At 31.4% G+C, this 19,686-nt stretch overlaps 1 protein-coding gene across 3 annotated transcripts; it reads left to right on the top strand.

Annotated features, from left to right (window-relative positions):
* Positions 1-1,094: 1,094 nt before the first annotated feature.
* Positions 1,095-7,360, top strand: LOC107779841 (serine hydroxymethyltransferase 3, chloroplastic-like). 3 transcript variants are annotated; one of them, XM_016600338.2, is made up of 12 exons: positions 1,095-1,396; positions 1,664-1,886; positions 2,906-3,101; positions 3,292-3,466; positions 3,549-3,666; positions 3,759-3,871; positions 3,993-4,115; positions 5,617-5,721; positions 6,075-6,161; positions 6,241-6,348; positions 6,759-6,831; positions 6,910-7,360. In XM_016600338.2, the coding sequence occupies exons 2-12, from the start codon at positions 1,670-1,672 to the stop codon at positions 7,182-7,184; spliced, it is 1,590 nt and encodes a 529-aa protein (XP_016455824.2). In that variant the 5' UTR covers positions 1,095-1,396; positions 1,664-1,669; the 3' UTR covers positions 7,185-7,360. The 3 variants fall into 3 exon arrangements, with proteins under 3 accessions (XP_016455824.2, XP_016455825.2, XP_016455827.2); XM_016600339.2 differs by having other exon boundaries at positions 1,126-1,312; XM_016600341.2 differs by having other exon boundaries at positions 1,133-1,264.
* Positions 7,361-19,686: the final 12,326 nt, after the last annotated feature.

The raw sequence follows: 19,686 nt of genomic DNA, 5'->3' as shown, positions 1-19,686 counted from the left end.
TTCCCTTAGGCAAAATTATAGTAGCTCTTCTACAACCTTCAATTAAATTATTACTACCAGAAATTGTAGTAACATCTGCCTTACACATATTTAAATGAGAGAAGTATTTCTTCTATTTGAATATTTTATTTGTCGTACATGAATATTAAACAAATATTTTTACAATTGGACTTTGATCTAAGTTTGCTTTATGAGATATCCATATTTGCTTATTCTTCTCAAAGAACTTCTTGAGACGGTAGAGTCTCGTGTTGATAACATGAAATAAAACAATAGAAGAAAAAAAGAATATTGGAAAGCAAAGGGAGAGAGAATTCTATTGATTTTGAGATAAATTACAATGGAATAGAACCCCTCTATTTATATGGAAAAGCGACCTAGCCACAAAGTAACAAACCCTAAAATATCTCTAAAGTATAGACATTCACCTTAAATACAATTCTATTTATAATAATAATGATATTATAAAGTTGGAACAAATTCTAAGCTGAATTATTGACTAATGATTGGGGATTTTTATGGGACAATTTTTTTTCTTGATTGAGATAGTTATACACTATTCATCATTCATGATCATCCTCAGGAACTAACATTTTTATTTTATAACTCAAACATAATTTTTTAATAAATTAGTACTCATAGATACGAGGTACACGTGCATTGCACGTACCTCGAGACTAATAGTATTAATAAGTACTTTGTTTTCATTTATATTTTTTCTCTCAAAAGTCAATATAATTAATTTTTAAAATTAAATTAAATAAGATAATTCAATGTTTAAACCAAAACTTTGTTAAAAAATTGCATACAAAAATAATATAAATATATTTTTCTTATGTTAATTTAATGAAAATATATTTTAAGATATCGCTCAAAATTTACATAGTTTAATCTCGAAAAAACTAAAAGTGTTATCGGAACAAAGGTAATAACTTTTTCCTGGACTCAGATTTTGAAATTTGTGATATTAAGTATGTTATGTATTAAAAAAATATTTTATTAAAAATAAAATAAAAAAATAAAAGTAAACGCAAAATTGTTTATACATAAAAATTGTCATATTTGTAGGGACAGAGCAAATTACAATTTACAACGTATAAAATGGATTTCTCCAATACGTGCTCTGTGCGAAAGAGCGATACTGAATTCGTTCGGAAAGTATACGGAAACGTGGTCCATTAGACAATGGTGACGGAACCTGTATTTAAGAAATTCCAATATTCGGCGCGCGCTTTTCCATATACGCTATAATAACTGAGCTAGGGTTTATTTTCTTCTCTTCTCTTTTAGCTTATATAACCACTTTATCAAGGTAAAAAGTCAGAACCTGAATATCTATATCGGATAGGGTTAAGAAAAAATCTTATCTGTGCAGCAGTATTTTGAACTTCCAATTGTGAGTTCCTGTATTGACTTTATTAAATAATTTACAAAATTTGAATATGGATTATTATTTGAATGTTTTGTCATCGTTTTTTATGATTCTTTTTTGTTTATTAGTCATTAAAAATGAGGAACCTTTTCTATTTGTTGATTAAAGCAGACAAAGAATGTTTGCATCAAATTTGCAGTTTTTCTTTAAATTTATTAATCAACTTTTGAAGTAATTTAATCTTTCCTTAGTTAAGTTGCAGGATTTAATAAATTTTTAATCTTGCTACAGTATATTATGGAGGCTTGCTGTGGAGCTGCAGTGATGGGTTCTTCTATTCAGCAACCTGTTTGGGTTAAAGGATCAGCTTTTCCTTTAAAAGGTGAAATGATAAAATTAAATGGGGTGGTTAAATTATGCTCTTCTAAGCCTTGCAGAGCTTCTCAACTTGAAGGGAGCTTGGTTACTGGAAGGCCTCCTTCTTCTGTTTCTGTTCCTATCCCAGAAATGGCAGGTAATTTTCAAACTTTTGTTTTTGCCTTTTCTTGGCTCTAGTTTGTGTTTGATTTATTTTAAGGGGTTATATCTCATGAACAAACTGTGGTTCTATATTTGTTCTTTGTTTGTTCCTATCTTTAGTTATGTATAATTCGGATAAAAGGGGCAGCCCCGTGCACTAACTACATGTGCAACCTTACCGTGCAATTTCTGCAAGAGGTTGTTTTCACGGCTTGAACTTGGGACCTCCTGGTCATACGACGACAACTCTTACTATTGCACTAAGGCTCCCTTTCATGTAAATTTCGGATAGTTAGTTCAAATTTGATGTTATCCTTGATATATGTTTTTGTCTAGTTGCTTATATTTTGTACTCCTATATTGAGCTGGCAGTTTAAAGATGGGTTTTTGAGAGTTTTTTGTCTGCATATTTGAATTATATTATAAACCAGATTAGTTAATGCACACATTAAAAGATTAGATAATTTAACTGCTATATATGCTAGAAGCTTTTGAATCATTTTGACTAATGTATAGTGAATTGGGGGTCTGAACATCAATTATATAAAGGACTTACTGTTTTTGACTTCTATTCATGTGTTGATACCTTCTTGTGTAGGGAATGCTCTTTCTCTTCCATCAGCCTTTTGGTCTTATAATGTTTATGAAGTCAACCTAGGGTAATAACATTATTGGCATTTGGCAGAATCAAAAGTTCTAAACAAACTACAACAACTATGCCTCAGTCCGAAACAAGTTGGATCAGCTAAATAATTTAATGTTTGTCATGCATTTCTTTGTGGACGAATATGAATGCAGTTTTTGTAAATTGGAAACTCTCCATAGTTCTCGTAATTGCATAGTTTTTTTCCCTTCCTTCTCCTTCCTATGTCAGTTCGTAGTAATCAAGCCACTTCTTGGTGCTTTCATTCCCTTATTCCAGCGGTATATCATAGTTGAAGTTGATGAATTCTCCTTCTTCTCATAGCTTATTCGTTTACTCTGTTACTTAAAGTTGGCCACTGTACTTTCCAGGTGCTGGGAGCAGCTTTATAGACTATGAATTGGGTGAAGCTGATCCTGAAGTTCGTGGTATTATTGACAAAGAGAAGGAACGTCAATTTCGGAGCTTAGAGCTTATTGCCTCTGAGAATTTCACATCTCGAGCAGTGATGGAGGCAGTGGGTTCTTGCCTTACAAACAAATACTCTGAAGGACTACCAGGCAAAAGGTGAATTTTATCCGTAACAAAAAAAAAGCATCATTATTTTTTCTTTATTATTTATTTTCTATGTGGAGTCTTTATTCGATGCGAAACATGAATCTCGTCATGGTAGTGAACCTATTTTTTTCTTCTTTTATGTAGCTTCTTTAACAATATTCTTCCTCTGTTTAGTAAATAAATTCCTGTTTCATATCAGATATTATGGTGGAAACGAGTACATTGATGAGTTAGAAATACTCTGCCAAGAGAGGGCTTTGGCAGCCTTTAACTTAGATGGAAAACAGTGGGGCGTCAATGTTCAACCACTATCTGGCTCTCCAGCAAATTTCGAAGTTTATACAGCAATTCTTAATCCACATGACCGGATCATGGTTAGTTGTAAGCAGCCTCTTCCTTTGGTCTTCTAGATTTGCGTGGATTGATATTTATCACTTTTCATTGTAATTCACTTAGGGATTGGACTTACCTCATGGAGGTCATTTGTCCCATGGATTTATGACTCCTAAAAGACGAGTTTCAGGCACATCTATTTACTTTGAATCCATGCCTTATCGGCTTGATGAATCTTCAGGTACTGCATGCCGATATCAAATTCTTAATAGATGAATTTACACTCTTAACTAGATTGTCATTCAATGAGAAGTTCCTTTTGACTTTAAACAGGCCTTGTTGATTATGACATGCTTGAGAAAACAGCAACCCTTTTTCGGCCAAAACTTATTATTGCCGGTGCTAGTGCATATCCCCGAGATTTTGATTATCCTCGTATGAGAACGGTATATATTATTAGGAGTTTGTTAGTTGGAGTTACTGCTCCGCTATGATAATTTCTCCCTGGCCCCTACTGATATCTTTGTTTTCTGCATCTAATTATTTCTTTTGTGACACATACCGAAGATAGCAGATGCTGTTGGAGCCTTTCTCATGATGGATATGGCGCACATTAGTGGGCTTGTTGCCGCCTCTGTAGTTGCTAATCCATTTGAATACTGTGACATTGTTACAACAACAACTCACAAGGTATGATTTATATTTCCTTCCTAACTTGGAATTTTGTCCAGTAACCATCCAAGCCCCTTCCGCCACGAGTTTACCTCGACTGCGCTGTACGAAGCCTCTCCTAAATCACCTTCACCTTCTCCAAAGCATCCTGCACCAAATCAGTCCCTAATAGCCTAGCCTCACCGGGCTCGAATCAACTAATTGGAGATCTATACCGCCTCCCATACAAAGCCTTATATGGAGTCATCTGAATATTCGATTGGTAGCTGTTGTTATAAGCAAACTCTACAAGCGGTAGATACTCATCCCATGACCCTCCGAAGTCAATGACACAAGCACGCAACATGTCCTCCAATATCTGAATAGTGCGCTCGGACTGCCCGTCCGTTTGAGGATGAAAAGCTGTGCTCAACTCCACCTGAGTACCCAACTCTCTTTGCACGACCCTCCAAAACTGCAAAGTAAACTTAGTACCTCTATCCGAAATGATTGAAACCGGAACACCATGCAAGCGAACAATCTCCCGGACTTATATCCCTGCCAACTGCTCTGAAGAATAGGTAGTTCACATAGGAATGAAGTGCGCGTACTTGGTCAGCCGATCCACAATCACCCAAATAGCATCGAACTTCTTCAAAGTCCGTGGAAGTCCAACAACAAAGTCCATAGTGATCCTCTCCCACTTCCACTCAGGAATATCTATCTGCTGAAGCAAACCATCCGGTCTCTGATGCTCATATTTCACCTGCTGATAATTGAGACACCAAGCTACGAATCCCACAATATCTTTCTTATTTCTTCTCCACCAATAGTGCTGCCTCAAATCCTGATACATCTTCGTGGCACCCGGATGAATGGAATACCACAAGCTATGAGCCTTCTCCAGAATCAACTCCCGAAGCCCATCCACATTGGGCATACAAATCCGGCCCTGCATCCTAACACCCCATCATCACCAATGGTCACATCTCTAGCATCATTCAAAAAACCACAGAAAAGACAAACAGAAACTTATGAAATACAAAACTAATCTTTTCTAGTTTTATTTTCACTGCCTGATTCACATGGCCATGCATCTCTGTTCAGATTCAAGAAATTAAGCTGGTCTTCTTTTCCCAGAGCATATGAATTCTGTCATTTTTTTCCCGAATATCCGGAGCTATGAGGACTTTCAGTAATTTGTGGGAATAAGATAAGTTGACCTCAGTTAGAACTTGAAATTCTCTTATAGTTTTCATAGTTTTTATTGGGGCCGTCAATTGTTGTTACTGTTGGAAATGAGCTGAAATGCTCAGATCAGCTGCCTGAGGAGTGTGGGTTACATCATGCAGTTTAAAGTTAAATTATAGATTTACATATTTTCTAAACCTAGTAGGTCTTCATTGGAAAAGGTAACACATTTAAAGACTGCCTACTTCTTCCATAAACTCTAATATGCTGTGGGTTCAGAGAGCTTTTCATGTGTTGTTAGAGTATTTTTCTTGATAAAGATGGCCCTAAGTTGCACTATTTGTTTCAGTCTCTGAGAGGTCCTAGAGGAGGAATGATCTTCTTCAAGAAAGATCCCATTCTAGGTGTTTATTTGGAAACTGCCATCAACAATGCTGTTTTTCCAGGGTTGCAGGTCAGTGTTGTTTTCTATCAACAATATGTTTTTTTTTTGGGTAACTTCAAAATCCCCGAGGGCCAGTAGGGCACAGTTTGAAACTCATCGAAAATGGGTCTGCCCCTCTACCCTTCTCCACTTAAATACCAGGCGTTTGTCTGTGGCAATGCTTGAACCACAGACGTGCGCCTAATCCACACATGCGCTCTTACCACTAGACCAAAGCCATGGGCATATAACACTATTTTACTTTACATTTTCTGTCTTTAGCTCCCTTGATTGTAAAAACCTACCAATGCCATTTTGGCCTTTTGGATATGTTAATATAATATGGATCAGTTTGACTAGCAATAGCATTGTTTTTTTCACAGGGTGGCCCACATAATCACACAATTGGAGGATTAGCTGTTTGCTTGAAGCATGCCAAATCACCTGATTTCAAGGCTTATCAGAACAAGGCATGCATTGTCCTGTCTTTTAACTAGATTGTGGCCATTTATGCGGGAAATATAATTCATATGCAGTTTATGCTTTCAGGTGGTCTCTAACTCTAGAGCTCTTGCAAGCCGGTTAACGGAGTTGGGGTACAAGCTGGTTTCTGGAGGAACTGACAATCATTTGGTTCTAGTGGATCTCAGGCCCTTAGTAAGTTCTGCATTTTTCACTGTTTCTTGTCCAGTTATCTTTTCAACAGAAAAATTAACTAGGACATGCGAAGATACTGGTATCTCAATAGTGGTGAATGTACTACTAAACTATTAAGCACCATTGCCTACAGTTTTGTTGACCCCTCGAAGAATTTTTTTGGAATTTGGTGGTTACAGGGGAACTGAAATGGATGGATACATAATTGGTAAATATTGAACTATATAAAGAATGATTATCTGGCTGAGTAGTGTATCCATATGAAATAGTTGATGATGGGTAGGTAAACTCTATGAAGGATCCTTCTGCCTTTTATGTGTTAATATATGTGTATTACTAGCTACAAGCACCAAGATACAACCAACCTTTTCTTATTAACTTCGATTAACCAGTCTGCATTTGTCAATTAGGGTACTGATGGTGCTAGAGTGGAGAAAATACTTGACATGGCATCAATCACGCTCAATAAGAATTCAGTACCCGGTAAGTATAGTAGCTTAACCATTGCTATTTGTTATTGCCACTTATTATCTTGTCCTTATACCATCAATGAAACTGTAGGTGATAAAAGTGCACTAGTGCCTGGTGGTATACGCATAGGTTCACCTGCAATGACCACTCGAGGTTTCTCTGAGAAGGAATTTGTAACAGTTGCAGACTTCATTAATGAGGGTGTGCAGATAACTCTTGAGGCCAAGAAGTTAGTCTCTGGTTCAAAGCTTCAAGATTTCTTGAAGTTTGTTACTTCACCGGAGTTCCCTTTGATCGATAAGGTGTTAAATTTGCAAAGAAGAGTTGAAGCTTTGACAACCCAATACCCATTGCCCGGCTTGTGAAGAAACATTGGTGGAGACTCAATTGCTTCCAATAGCAAACTGGTCCCAAGAACTGTATAACAGGCAAACTTTTGCCATTTCTTAATGTAGGGTGATGACATGAACTGATATGTATAATAGTTTTGCCTTCAGATAATCAGTAACTGCTGTCCTGGAAAATAAAGTGGTTTCTCGAACTGTTGTTTCCCCGCCTTCTTTTGGGATTTAAAAAAGGAAAAACAGTTAACCAAAATTTTGAAAATAGAGGGCATGGCAACACAATAAGGTTGCAATATACCTGAAAAATTGAGTCAACTCTGGCTCAACTGTAAAAATATCAAAATACTTGGTAAATGTGCATGTAGTTATGGCATCTTGGCTCTTGCTTATATATTCCTCAGCAGGAGTGCAGGGCCTTTCGAGAATTTGATTGCTCTCAGACTAAAAAGCATAACTACTCTATAGCACATCAAAATAGAAACTATGAAAATCTAAAAAGTTGAATAAAAGTAGAAGAACATAGTAAAAGTTGAGATAGTTGAAAGTGATCCATATAAAGAAAATAGAATGTAAAATGGAGATGATTGAACGTGATCAATATTTTCTTAGAAGATACTTTTTCCAATGTGAAAAGTTTAAAATTGTTATGATAAATATCACATTATGGTGGATGTCTACTCTTCTTCCATGATCTTCATCTCAAATGCTTAATGACATATTCAATGACATATTTTGTATGTTCAATGACATATTCCATGACATATTTTCTTCACTTTTTATGCATATATATAGGTTTTGTAATAGATAGGAAAATACACACAATTGAAGAAGAAAATCTCTTCCTTCTCTCTATCTCTATTTCTTGTTCATGTTTTACTAAATTGCTTTTATTTCATAACACGTTATCAGCACGAGTCTCTAACCAATTCTATATATATCTACAAAATTTTCCTACATCCGAAAAGATTGCAATCAGAAGCCATACATATCATTTCATGGTCGAAAGTAAAGAGAAACTACATATGGTAAGTAATGAAACATAAGAAAGTATGATTATCTTATACTTTTCATTCCTCTAATGTCTCATATACACACAACTTCATACCATACCTGTATTGCATAAGCACATATTAATATTACATCTTTCATATCACATGAATGGAATAAAATTTTCGAAGTTCTATATGTGAAAATCATAGTAGCAGTTAATTGTTGATATGAGGCATGTCATGGTAACCAAGGATATGTTGTATAAGTTGTCTTATGCATATTTGTGTGTTAACTATCTTAAATCTGTTCTACCGCTTTTAACATTTTCTTTTACTTGGATAAATATTTTTTCCTTTTGGATTTTTGCACTTGCATATAGTACCAAAAAAGGGGGGAGAATAAAAAAAATGTCATACTGATTAGATGTATAAATCATCTTGAAGAAAACAATAAATACTTCACATCTTTATCTAGATTGATTAATTACTTCTTTAAAATTTGGAAAACAAATCAGCTACTGAGAAAGTATACTTCATAATTTATGGTCGTATCATTTGAAAGCAAACTGTGATTAGTATGACTATTAGAAGAGGTATTTTTGAGTATCTATGATCTACTTGATGCTTGCTACTGACTTACCATTTTCAAGTATTTTATATGAATGATGCATAAGCTAGAACTGGTAAGTTGTTACCTATAATGTCACTTTTCAGGTAGTATAAATGCTGAATTTATGTATTAGTACTATATATGTGTTGTTACCTATATGTTGTACTTTTGATAAATTTATTCACTATTTGCTTGGTTGAATTGAGTGAAAGAAAGTCATGACGTTAAATCAAATCCAATAGGTAAGGTATACCCCGAAAACAACAATCTTTTTTTAGAGAGGCTCAATAAATATTATGACAATGATTTTATGATCCAATTAAACTCTAATAGAATTTAGAAGAAATATTCTGACTACAAACAGTTGTATTTCATATAGATGCTACAAATAATTGATAAAGCTTTACGCTGATTTGGGCTTTGTACACTTATTTAAGAAAACAAATTTGATTTGTTAAGTTGCAAATTAGTTGTGTACAACTTTATTGGCATGTGATTGAAATTAAGGCTTGAGAATGAATCTCAATATTGTTTAGCCTACTATGCCATTGATTGAGGGTAAGACATCGGGATCAAGTCCTGATGCTCCATAATGATAAGAGTTGGGTTTGAGTCCCAATTTATTATGGCCTAACATGCCTTTATATTGGTAAGACATTGGGTTTGAGTCCCAATGTACCATATTGATGATATAATTATGACTAAAGAAAAATAATATTTTTTTCATGTAAATGCATGAAGAATGTCCCACTTGATTAGCTCCATTCTTGAAGTGAATGTGGTAGCAGTGCATAATAAGTCTAAATGAAGACAAGTAGTTGAACAATGAACGTGAACGTTCCAAATAATAATAATAATCACAATGATTATAAAAGGAGAACAACAAGGGTTCTCAAAATAGTCCTTCAAAATGTGAAGTCAATGTTTACCATCAAATTGGTATAAAGCACATCGCTGATTATGATCCATTCCTTGAAGAGAATGTGACTTGTGATAAACATTGAGAATGCAGACCCATTCCTAAAGGTGAATGTGGTAATATGTGATAAAAGTAATGAATAAAGACATGCAAGACATGATTGGATGAATAACACACAACTCACCTTTGAGGGAGGTTTGTGTGAAATAAAAAGAATAAATATTATTGTGTGGTTACATGAATATGTCATTGGTCTCGTACATATGATACGCAAAAATATTTTGGCATGTCTTATAAAAACTATTAAAGAAAGCAAGAAATGATTTTGGTTATGATAATTTTGACCATGATAATTTATTATGATATAATTTTTTCAGTGAAGGAGACATTTACCATATGAATGGTATGATAAAAGATCTTGTAGTACAAAAGTTGTTAAGAGCTCCGGAAAAACTAATTTGTTACTATCCGGATGAATAAAATTATTCATGACATTGATATTGTAAAGTGTCAAAAGAAACTTTTTGAATTTCAAATGTATAAATCAAAGTGATTGGCATATTGAGACTATAAATGAAAGGAAGATTGAATATCTTCATATTTCTATAATCATACCGGGTAAATATGAAAGATTACCCGACTTTCTTTCTATTTGTACTACACAAATATAAGCATGATGCTGGAATCATATGCCACAAGTAAACTAGAAGTTTACTAAAATAAATATTAGTTGGCATGACCGGTTGACCATCCCGGTTCAATTATGATGCGAAAAATTAATTAAGAATTACATTGACATATATTGAAGAATAGAAGATCCTTCAAGAATTCTCTTGTGCTGCTTATTCTCATGATATACCAATTAAGGTTGGGATTGAATCCCTTGATTTCCGGAACGAATAAAGGTGATAAATATATGGGCCCAGTCACCTGCCATGTGGACCGTTTACTATTATATGACTTTAATAGATGCATCTATTCTATGATCACATGTGCATTTGTTACAACTTGCATTTTGGCTTTTGCAAGATTGCTTGCTCAAATTATTAGAGCACATTTCTAGAATATAAATCATGATGATTTATCTTGATAATACTGGTTTAAATCCAAGTTGGTTTAGCGGAAATTGTATGTCTCCAATTATAGCTAAATCATTGGTTATGAGAACAAAACTCCCAAAAATGAAATTTGGTATGAGATGTATTATTTAATATACACCAACACTTATACGCATCTAGCCAAGTTATGAAAATTTCTACCTATCACAATCGGTTCAGGGTCAGGAACCAAATAATTTCTATATAGAAATATGAATATGCTACATGATTTAATTATGCCACCACAATGCACAAAGATGGGTTCCCAAAGAAGGTTGGAAAATGTGTTGGTGATCCCAACATTAGGGGGAGAAAATGGATAGCTGAGAAAGTAATACGTGAAATGAATTATTATGAATACATATGGATCCTTGTACAAGAAATTATGAACTTGAAGTTCAAGTGATAATTAATTTATAAATTATTGCCAGACGTATTTGCTGACCCAAAGCTAAATGTCATATTTCAGCTGCTAATGCTCCAAATAGAATAAAGTCCATGAGGGACAGAGTCTATGGCACGCATGAAGCGTAACAGACCAATCGGTTCCAAAAATAAAACTCCTTGAAGAAGGAGAAGGGCAAATGTTCAAAATGGTCATAATAAGGAGGCAAGTGCTCTAGAAGAGCACCACGACATAACACTTCGTAAGACCTCATGTGAGAGGCTCAGGTACCTGAAAATAATGAGATAAAAAGATCTCAATAAGTTATGTCTTTATTGTGTAATAATTAAACCGATATAAAATGATCGTCGACGATATTATTAACATAATGTAGAGCTCAATATTATTAATATTGACGAGGATCTTGAGCTCAAATCTGTCATGAAATTTGGACAGATAAATGATTGGCCAAATGAAAAATACGCAATGAAAATTGACTTCACTTGAAAAAATATGAAGTTAGGCGGATAGTCCCAACACCTGAAAGTATTAAGCCAATGGAGGTATAAATGTGTTCTTGTGCAAAAAGTTCAAGTCGATAGACATAAAGACGACTTGTGACACAAGAAAATTAGTAAATATCTTCACATTGGTTATATGGAGACATGTTCTCTTATGGTGAATATAATCATTTCAGGTTTTAATCTGGCAATACATAAAAACTTGATATGCGTATAATGGAAATCATTGAAGGATTAAAATTGTTCTGAAGTATATTAATGTTTCCAAGAAATTTATTAAATAAAGTTTACAAAATTCTTATACGGATTGAAACAATCATGGCGCATGTGGTATAATCGCCTGTGTGAGTACCTATTGAAAGAAAGGGACAAGAATTATTCAATTTGTCCTTGTATCTTTATAAAAAGATTCATTCCGACCTCATGAAAATAATGAAGAACTTGTTGGTCCTGAAGTACCATATCTTAGTGCAATTGATGCACTAATGTATCTTGCTAACACTACAAGGAGTGACATAACATTTTCAGTTAATGTCTAAGCAAGATATAACTCTGCTCCTACAAGGAGACATTGGAGTGAAATCAAAACACAAATTGTGTTATCTAAAAGGAACTACCAATGTGGGCTTAATTTATGGCAATTATTGCAATCCCGATCTTGTTGGTTATGGCGATGTAGAGTATTTATCTGACACACACAAGGCTTGATCTCAAACATGCTATGTGTTTACATATGGAGGCACTGTCATATCTTGGCGATCGACTAAGCAATCATTTGTGGCTACTTCTTCTAATCATGCTGAGATAATTGTTATTCATGAAGCAAGTCGAGAATGTATTTGGTTGAGGTCTATAATATATCTTATCCGAGACAAATATGGGTTGAAGTGTGACAAACTACCCATAATTTTGTATGAAGACAATACAGTATGCATAGCCCAATTGAAGGGATGATTCATAAAAGGATATAAGACAAAGCACATTTCATCAAAGTTATTTTTCACACATGATCTTCAAAAGAATGATGATATCAATGTGCAACAGATCCGTTCAAGTGATAATATGGTTGATTTGTTCACCAAATCTCTACTGACGTCAACCTTCAACAAACTGGTGTACAAGATTGGGATGCGAAGGCTGAATGATGTAAACTAATGCTCTCATCAGAGGAGTTAATACGCGGTGTTCTCTTTTTTTCTTACAAGGTTTTGTCCTACTGGATTTTTCTTGCAATATTTTTAACGAGGCAACCAAAAGGCGTATTTCTAAATATGTGTACTCTTTTTCCTTCATTAGGATTTTTTTTCCATAGGATTTTTTTCTAATAAGGTTTTAACGAGACACATTATCTATGGACATCCAGGGGGAGTGTTATGATAAATATCACATTATGGTGGATGTCTACTCTTTTTCCATGATCTTCATCTCAAATGCGTAATGACATATTTTGTATGTTCAATGACATATTCCATGACATATTTTCTTCACTTTTTATGCCTATATAAAGGTCTTGTAATAGATAGGAAAATACACACAATTGAAGAAGAAAATCTCTTCCTTCTCTCTATCTCTATTTCTTCATGTTTTACTAAATTGCTTTTATTTCATAACAAAAATAGAGATTTTAGGTATTACTAGGAGACCTCCATGAAAATAAGGTTTGATCATCAACTTTAAAAGCAAGTTTATAATCGCAGTTCTTTTCAAAGACACTAACATGTTTGGCTAAGCTTTTACAATCAGCTTATTTTGAAAAATATTTTTTTTTCTCAAAAAGTACTTTTCAAATAAGTGCTTTTGATGATAAGTAGTTTGTATTTGGCTAATTAATTTGAAAAATACTTTTGAACAGTAATTAGTGTTTGGCCAAACTTTTAAAAACCGCTTCTAAGTGTATTTTTCTCAAAAGCGCTTTCGGAAAGAAGCTAATTTTTTTTTGCTTCTCAAAAACGGCTTCTGCTTCTCCTCAAAAGCACTTTTTTCCTTTCTAAAAGCTTGGCCAAAAACAATTTTTGAAAAAAAATAGTTTTGGCCCCCCAAAAAACTTGAACAAACAGGCTATAATAAGTTGTACTTGTTTGATGTTATATGAAAGGGATTTTTACCTTCCTATACACTATTTGAAACCTTATTACCCTCCCTACTCAAGTTTCAATTTAATTACATGGTCATATACAATTTACCAATTATATACAAATAAGTTTTAAATGAATATCCCTTTATATTAGGAATTGAATAAGGAATATCAGTTATATTTCCTTATCCCCTTTTGCCCACACCCTCTCCCCCGTCTCTCTCTTGCAAAGCCTGAAGATTCACTTCGCTTTAGTTGGTCATATGTCTCTCTCTTGCAAAGCCTGAAGACTCATAATGAATATCAATATGATTTGAAAAGATGAATGCTCAAGGAAGTTAAAATTGCAAAGCCCGAACATTCACTTCACTTTAGTTGGGCTATAACATATGCTGAGACTTTAATCTCTCCTAATTCTCTGTAGGATTATAAATTTTGAAGGTGTTTGACTCTCCACCATTGACAGCAATTAAAAATCCTTGAAGCTTTGAAATGAAATTTGGGTTTTCAAAAACCATTATTTGTTTGGATTGAGTGTTGTTGCAAACAATTGGGATATTGTTTGGAGTTTATATCTCAATTTTAAGGGTATTTTGGTGAAGATTAGACTTGATTTTGGCTGAATTTCAGATTGAAACTCGACGACGATGAAGAAGAAGACAACATGACATACAATATACTTACAAAATTGTAGTAAAATTGTATTATAATTGTATGTAAATTGGATTCTGTTGTACTTATATATATGAATGTTGTATGAAACTTGAAAAATAGTTGTATAATGTATGAATCGTTGTATAAAATTTATATTTAAGTTATCAATACTATCTTTTTACATAAAGTTATTGATATGTATTAAAATTGTATTAAGAGAGTAAGTTTTGATTGAAATTTTAGAGAGAAAGAAGCACACACCACAGACAAAATATATATAAATCAAATTCAAAATATATACAAAAGATATATTGTATAAAATTTGTATAAAAATTATATTTACGTTGTATGATATTGTAGTTGTATTTAATTGAGTAGAAATAATGTATGAAAGTTGTAGATAAGCTGTAAATAAGTTGTATAATATATAATTAGTTGTATGAAATTTATTTTTAGTATGTATGTTGTTGTAGATATATCAATTTGTATTAAATTTGTACGAAGTTTATTTTAAAATTTGTATGTTGTTGTACCATCAAATTGTATAATATTAATTGTAAGTACGATGTATCCATTTTAGTGCCGATTTAAATAGGTTTCAGTAATTGTGATAGATTAAAGCAAACGAGACACCTCTATCAACAATATTACGGTCATTTAGCAGCTCCATCAAAGTCTGATGAATCTCCTCCTCCTGATCCTATACCTAATAGACCCTTAAGAAGTGATTCTAGAAGACCTTCATATCCATCCCAAAGCCAATAACACCAACTCTCCAAATTTTAAAAGATATTCATGGAAATCTTACTTTATAAAAGGACAATGATTTTCTAAAAAGGTTTCAACTTGGATTTGACCATAAAGAGGAAAATTTAAACCTAATTTTTCGCCCAAAATATGAAAAGAGGGATATCTCCCGCTTTACATGAAGAAGCAGACGACGAAATATTATTCCAAATGCTTCTAGTTATGAGTCTATGTCAAGGAAGAAGATTACCAATATTACGGTCATTTGATAACTTAAATACAAATTATATACGACGATTCAGATATTATATAATTATTTTTCAACTTTCATATAATATTCAAATAAAAAATAAATATATAACTAAAACAGAATATAGTTATACTACAACTTTACTATAATTTTGTAAGTATATTATATGTCATGTGTTATTCTTCTTCTTATTCGAGTTTCAATCTAAAATTCAGTCAAAACCGAGTCTAATCTTCACCAAGCAACCTCAAAATTGAGATATAAACTCCAAACAATATTCCCAATTGTTTGCAACAACACCCAATCCAAACAAATAATGATTTTCAAAAATCCAAATTCGAATTCAAAGCTTTATGATAGATTAGTGTTCGAATCTTCAATTCCTACGACCTGGAGGTTACTTCAATAGGTTGATTGACAGACGGTGAGAGAGAGAGATGAAGAAAGAAAGAAAAATTGATGAGAGATGTGGCAATGAGGAAAGAGGATATGAGAGAAAAAAGGAAAAAAAATGTAACTAAATTCCCCAATTTAATGCACTAATAACAAATTGTATACAATTTATAAGTAATCCTTGTTTAGGTTAGGTAATATACAAAACTAGGACAATTTTGGTAAATAAATTTTAAATATTGTATAGAAAGGAAAAAATCTCTATAAATTATTAATTTAAAACCTCAAAACTTAAAAAGGCTAGAGTCTCGACTCTCGAACCTATAAATTTAAATCTTGGTATCTATTTATAGACATAAATATTATGCCATGTTTTTCAGAACAAGTTTTAAAACTATTATTCCATCCGTTTCAATTTATGTGAACCTATTTCCTTTTTAGTCCGTGTAAAAAAGAATGACCCATTTCTCTATTTGGAAATAATTTACCTTTAAGCAATAACTAGTATTAGTACCCGCGTGATGCGCGGACACAAATCATGTCGGATTGTGATTTGGATTATGTATAAATAACTTTAAAATATAAACCTTCCAGATAAAATTTATAGATAATCATTAGATATTAATTAACAAGCAAGACATAAAATCATTTTGCAAATCTCATATTGGATAACCTGTTTTCTTTTTCTATATTTATATAATTCAATATGTTAATTTTAGTACTTGAATTTTGTTGAGTTATCAATATTAAAAATTACTAACTATGTCATGTGGTGATTTGTCTCGTTTAAACATATTAAATTATATTATTTTAATAAAATTCTCAGTATTAGTTTATTTTTTTGTCTAAAGCTTAAATAAGTCTTATTCTTTTAAATTTTACACAATTTTTTTTGTTCTTTGCTTATAATTATTAAATTATTTATTATTTAATATTATTATACTTTCATGTGAGTTTTTCGGCTTACTAATTGACTTAATATTTTCCTTATTATCCTTTTAATAATTATCGATAAATATTATTTTTTTATTCTTGAAATTTAATATATTTTACGCTTTTATCCTCTTACTCGAAACTATTTTACTATTGAAATCTACAAATAATATTTTGGAATATTATTCAATTATTTAATTTATTTTATTTTAAATTAATTTAATATATTCACATTATATCTATTTTTTCTATACAGTCTCTTCCCTACTAAGAAATTTTTAACTAATATTTTACGTGTAATCAAAATAATATCATATTTGACTTTAAGTTGTAACTTTGATTTGTATAAAATATTAATATATAAGTTCCTTGATTATTATATTCCAAATCTATTAAGTTTTTTATATTTATTTTTTGTATTACATGCAATAAAAAAAATCTCTTTTAGTTTCAAGATACAAAAATTGACTTTTAATTTTAGTTAATAAAATTACTTATATTACATATTTATTTTATTTTTTTTAAATTTTAATTCTTATCTAGTAAGACTTTAATTTTTGGTGGTCATATCCAAAGTTTGAGCATTCTCATCATAAATTTAAGAATTTTCTAATATTAAGCAAAATAGTCTTTTCCTTTCATTTCTAATATTTAATTTTTATTTTTTTTTACTTTTGCTATTATGTTATCAAATATATGGTATTATCACAGTTTCATATAGCTTTTAATTAATTTGACACTTTATTTAGTATTATTGTCCATTACTATCCTTTAATATAATATAGAAAGATTTAGAAAAATTTTAATCTTAAAATAAATATCTATTTTATTTTAAAAATATTGCTTGAATTCTTAAGTTTTTTTTAAATTTATCAATAGTATTTTTAAGTATTTTATTTACTTTATTTTATTTCTAAACTAATTCTTAGCATAAATATTCTCACACTATTTTATTTATTTTTAATATTTTTAAATTCTTATTTTATCTATTAGACTTAAGTTGTGTGGTATTATCGACAATATCATCTTTCTTATCATAATAGATAAATAATAACTTTCTCATCTCAAATTTAAATAAGTTTTATCATTTTTCTTTATGATGAAAGTTTTGATTAATTTCTGTCTATTTATTCCTTATTTTTGCTATTCTATTATTCAATACATAATATTATTATATTGTTATGTGACTTTCATTAGCTTGTTTAATTTAATATCTATTTCTACCACACTCATTTTATTATTAATCATAAAAGTTAATTTCTTATTTGTTTGACTATCATTTATTTCTCCATGTATATTTCTAAAAATAATAAAATAATGAAATGAAAGAAAGCAGATCAAGTGGTTAGAATAATTATATTTGGAAAGCTATCAAATTTATTTAATATAAGAATGTGAGTCAATTTTAATTGATTTCTATCATAAATTAAATTTGATCAAATCTAAGTTGTTTTAATCCTTATTAAATTTGTCTAAAAATCTATTTAGATTATGTCTTAAAAATACTAAGTAGAAATATTTCTATTTAGATTATTTCTCCATGTACTATTTCTAAGTGACATTTTCTGAATATGCCACTTGGCTTAATGTCATGCCTCACTACATTCCTTTTAATATATATAAATAATATTTAAATTTTTTCTTATCTTATAAATAACTTTATACTTTATGTAAGATCTTATTTTACTGCTTGATTTTTTTTTTAAATTTTTGAAGTCAATAAATCTTTAATATCTTAAGTAAGTAAGTTTTATTTTATATTTTAACTTACTTCAAAGTATAAATAGTCATAAGTTATCTCAATTTACGTCTTTCTATATTTTTTTTATTTTTTTCTATTGTAGTTTTTTAATTAAATTTTTACCTCCATATTTCTAGCTAATTTAGAAGAAAATCTATGAGTGGATCAATATATATATATATATATATATATATATATATATATATATATAAAGAGAGAGAGATTAGATTTGTCTAAGATATATTTAGATTATGTATAAGATTCATTAAACTACTTCCTTTAATTATGTTTCCATATATAATTTCTAATAATTAATGTTGTTCTACAATTGCCAAGTGACTTCATTTTAGCTTGTCACTTGGGTTAACCACAATGCATACTACTCTCCTTTTAATATAATATAAATTTATAGCCATACAAAATATATGTGTCTCATTTTACACTACAAATTCAAAAATATTTTCTCTTTTCTTAAATTACGTACCAAATCAAATGAGTTCACATAAATTGGAACAAAGGGAGTACTCGCTTTTTTAAACATAGCCACGAATCAAACAATATGAAACAAATTAGAAGAGTGGAAGTAGAAATTCAGATTTGAACAAGTACTACCAATTAAGGGCTCGTTTGGTATAAGGGACAAGGAATAATTAATCTCGAGATTAAATTTAAGAAGAATTTATTTCATATTTAATTAGAAAAAATTATAGTATAATTAATCCCAAATTAATTATCCCGAATTTATAGTATTTTTTTATCGTCACCAAAAGGTGGAATAACTTGTGGCGGCGAACTTCTTTCCAGCAAAACCACCCAAAGAGTTTACCTTTAAAAAGATTTAAAATCAAGAGGGACATAGGTAGGTGGTGCATCTATTAGATGAGCAGCTAGGGTTTAAGGTAGAAAGGAGAAAACACTCCCAATAAATCACAGCTAAATTCTTCGCGATTTGCTGAATAGGAAACCCTACATTTCCATAATTTTTGTAGCTAAGGATGCCAAAAAAGAGTAATTCTAAGAAGCCGAAACCAGTGGATGCAAGTCCTGTTGTAGAAAAGTCGAAACCAATTCCTCCTTCTAAACCCAAAAAATCAGGCAATGAAATCGACGAAATATTTGCTGGAAAAAAGAGGAAGAAACCGGAACAACTAGAAAATTCAAAATCAAGCGGAGATTCCATTACAGAGCCAAAAAAGCGGAAGAAAAGCAA

Source organism: Nicotiana tabacum, chromosome 20, assembly GCF_000715075.1.
Source record: "Nicotiana tabacum cultivar K326 chromosome 20, ASM71507v2, whole genome shotgun sequence".
NCBI classification, from domain to species: domain Eukaryota; kingdom Viridiplantae; phylum Streptophyta; class Magnoliopsida; order Solanales; family Solanaceae; genus Nicotiana; species Nicotiana tabacum.
The sequence above is the reverse complement of the archived record's forward strand: the minus strand, read 5'-3'. Positions and strand labels throughout refer to the sequence as shown.

Bases quoted from the DNA above. Each gene is read 5' to 3' on its own strand.
- LOC107779841 (XM_016600338.2), top strand. From the start codon at position 1,670: ATGGAGGCTTGCTGTGGAGCTGCAGTGATGGGTTCTTCTATTCAGCAA. The intron at 1,887-2,905 runs GTAATTTTCAAA...TGTACTTTCCAG, and splicing joins TCCTATCCCAGAAATGGCAG to GTGCTGGGAGCAGCTTTATA. The intron at 3,102-3,291 runs GTGAATTTTATC...GTTTCATATCAG, and splicing joins GAAGGACTACCAGGCAAAAG to ATATTATGGTGGAAACGAGT.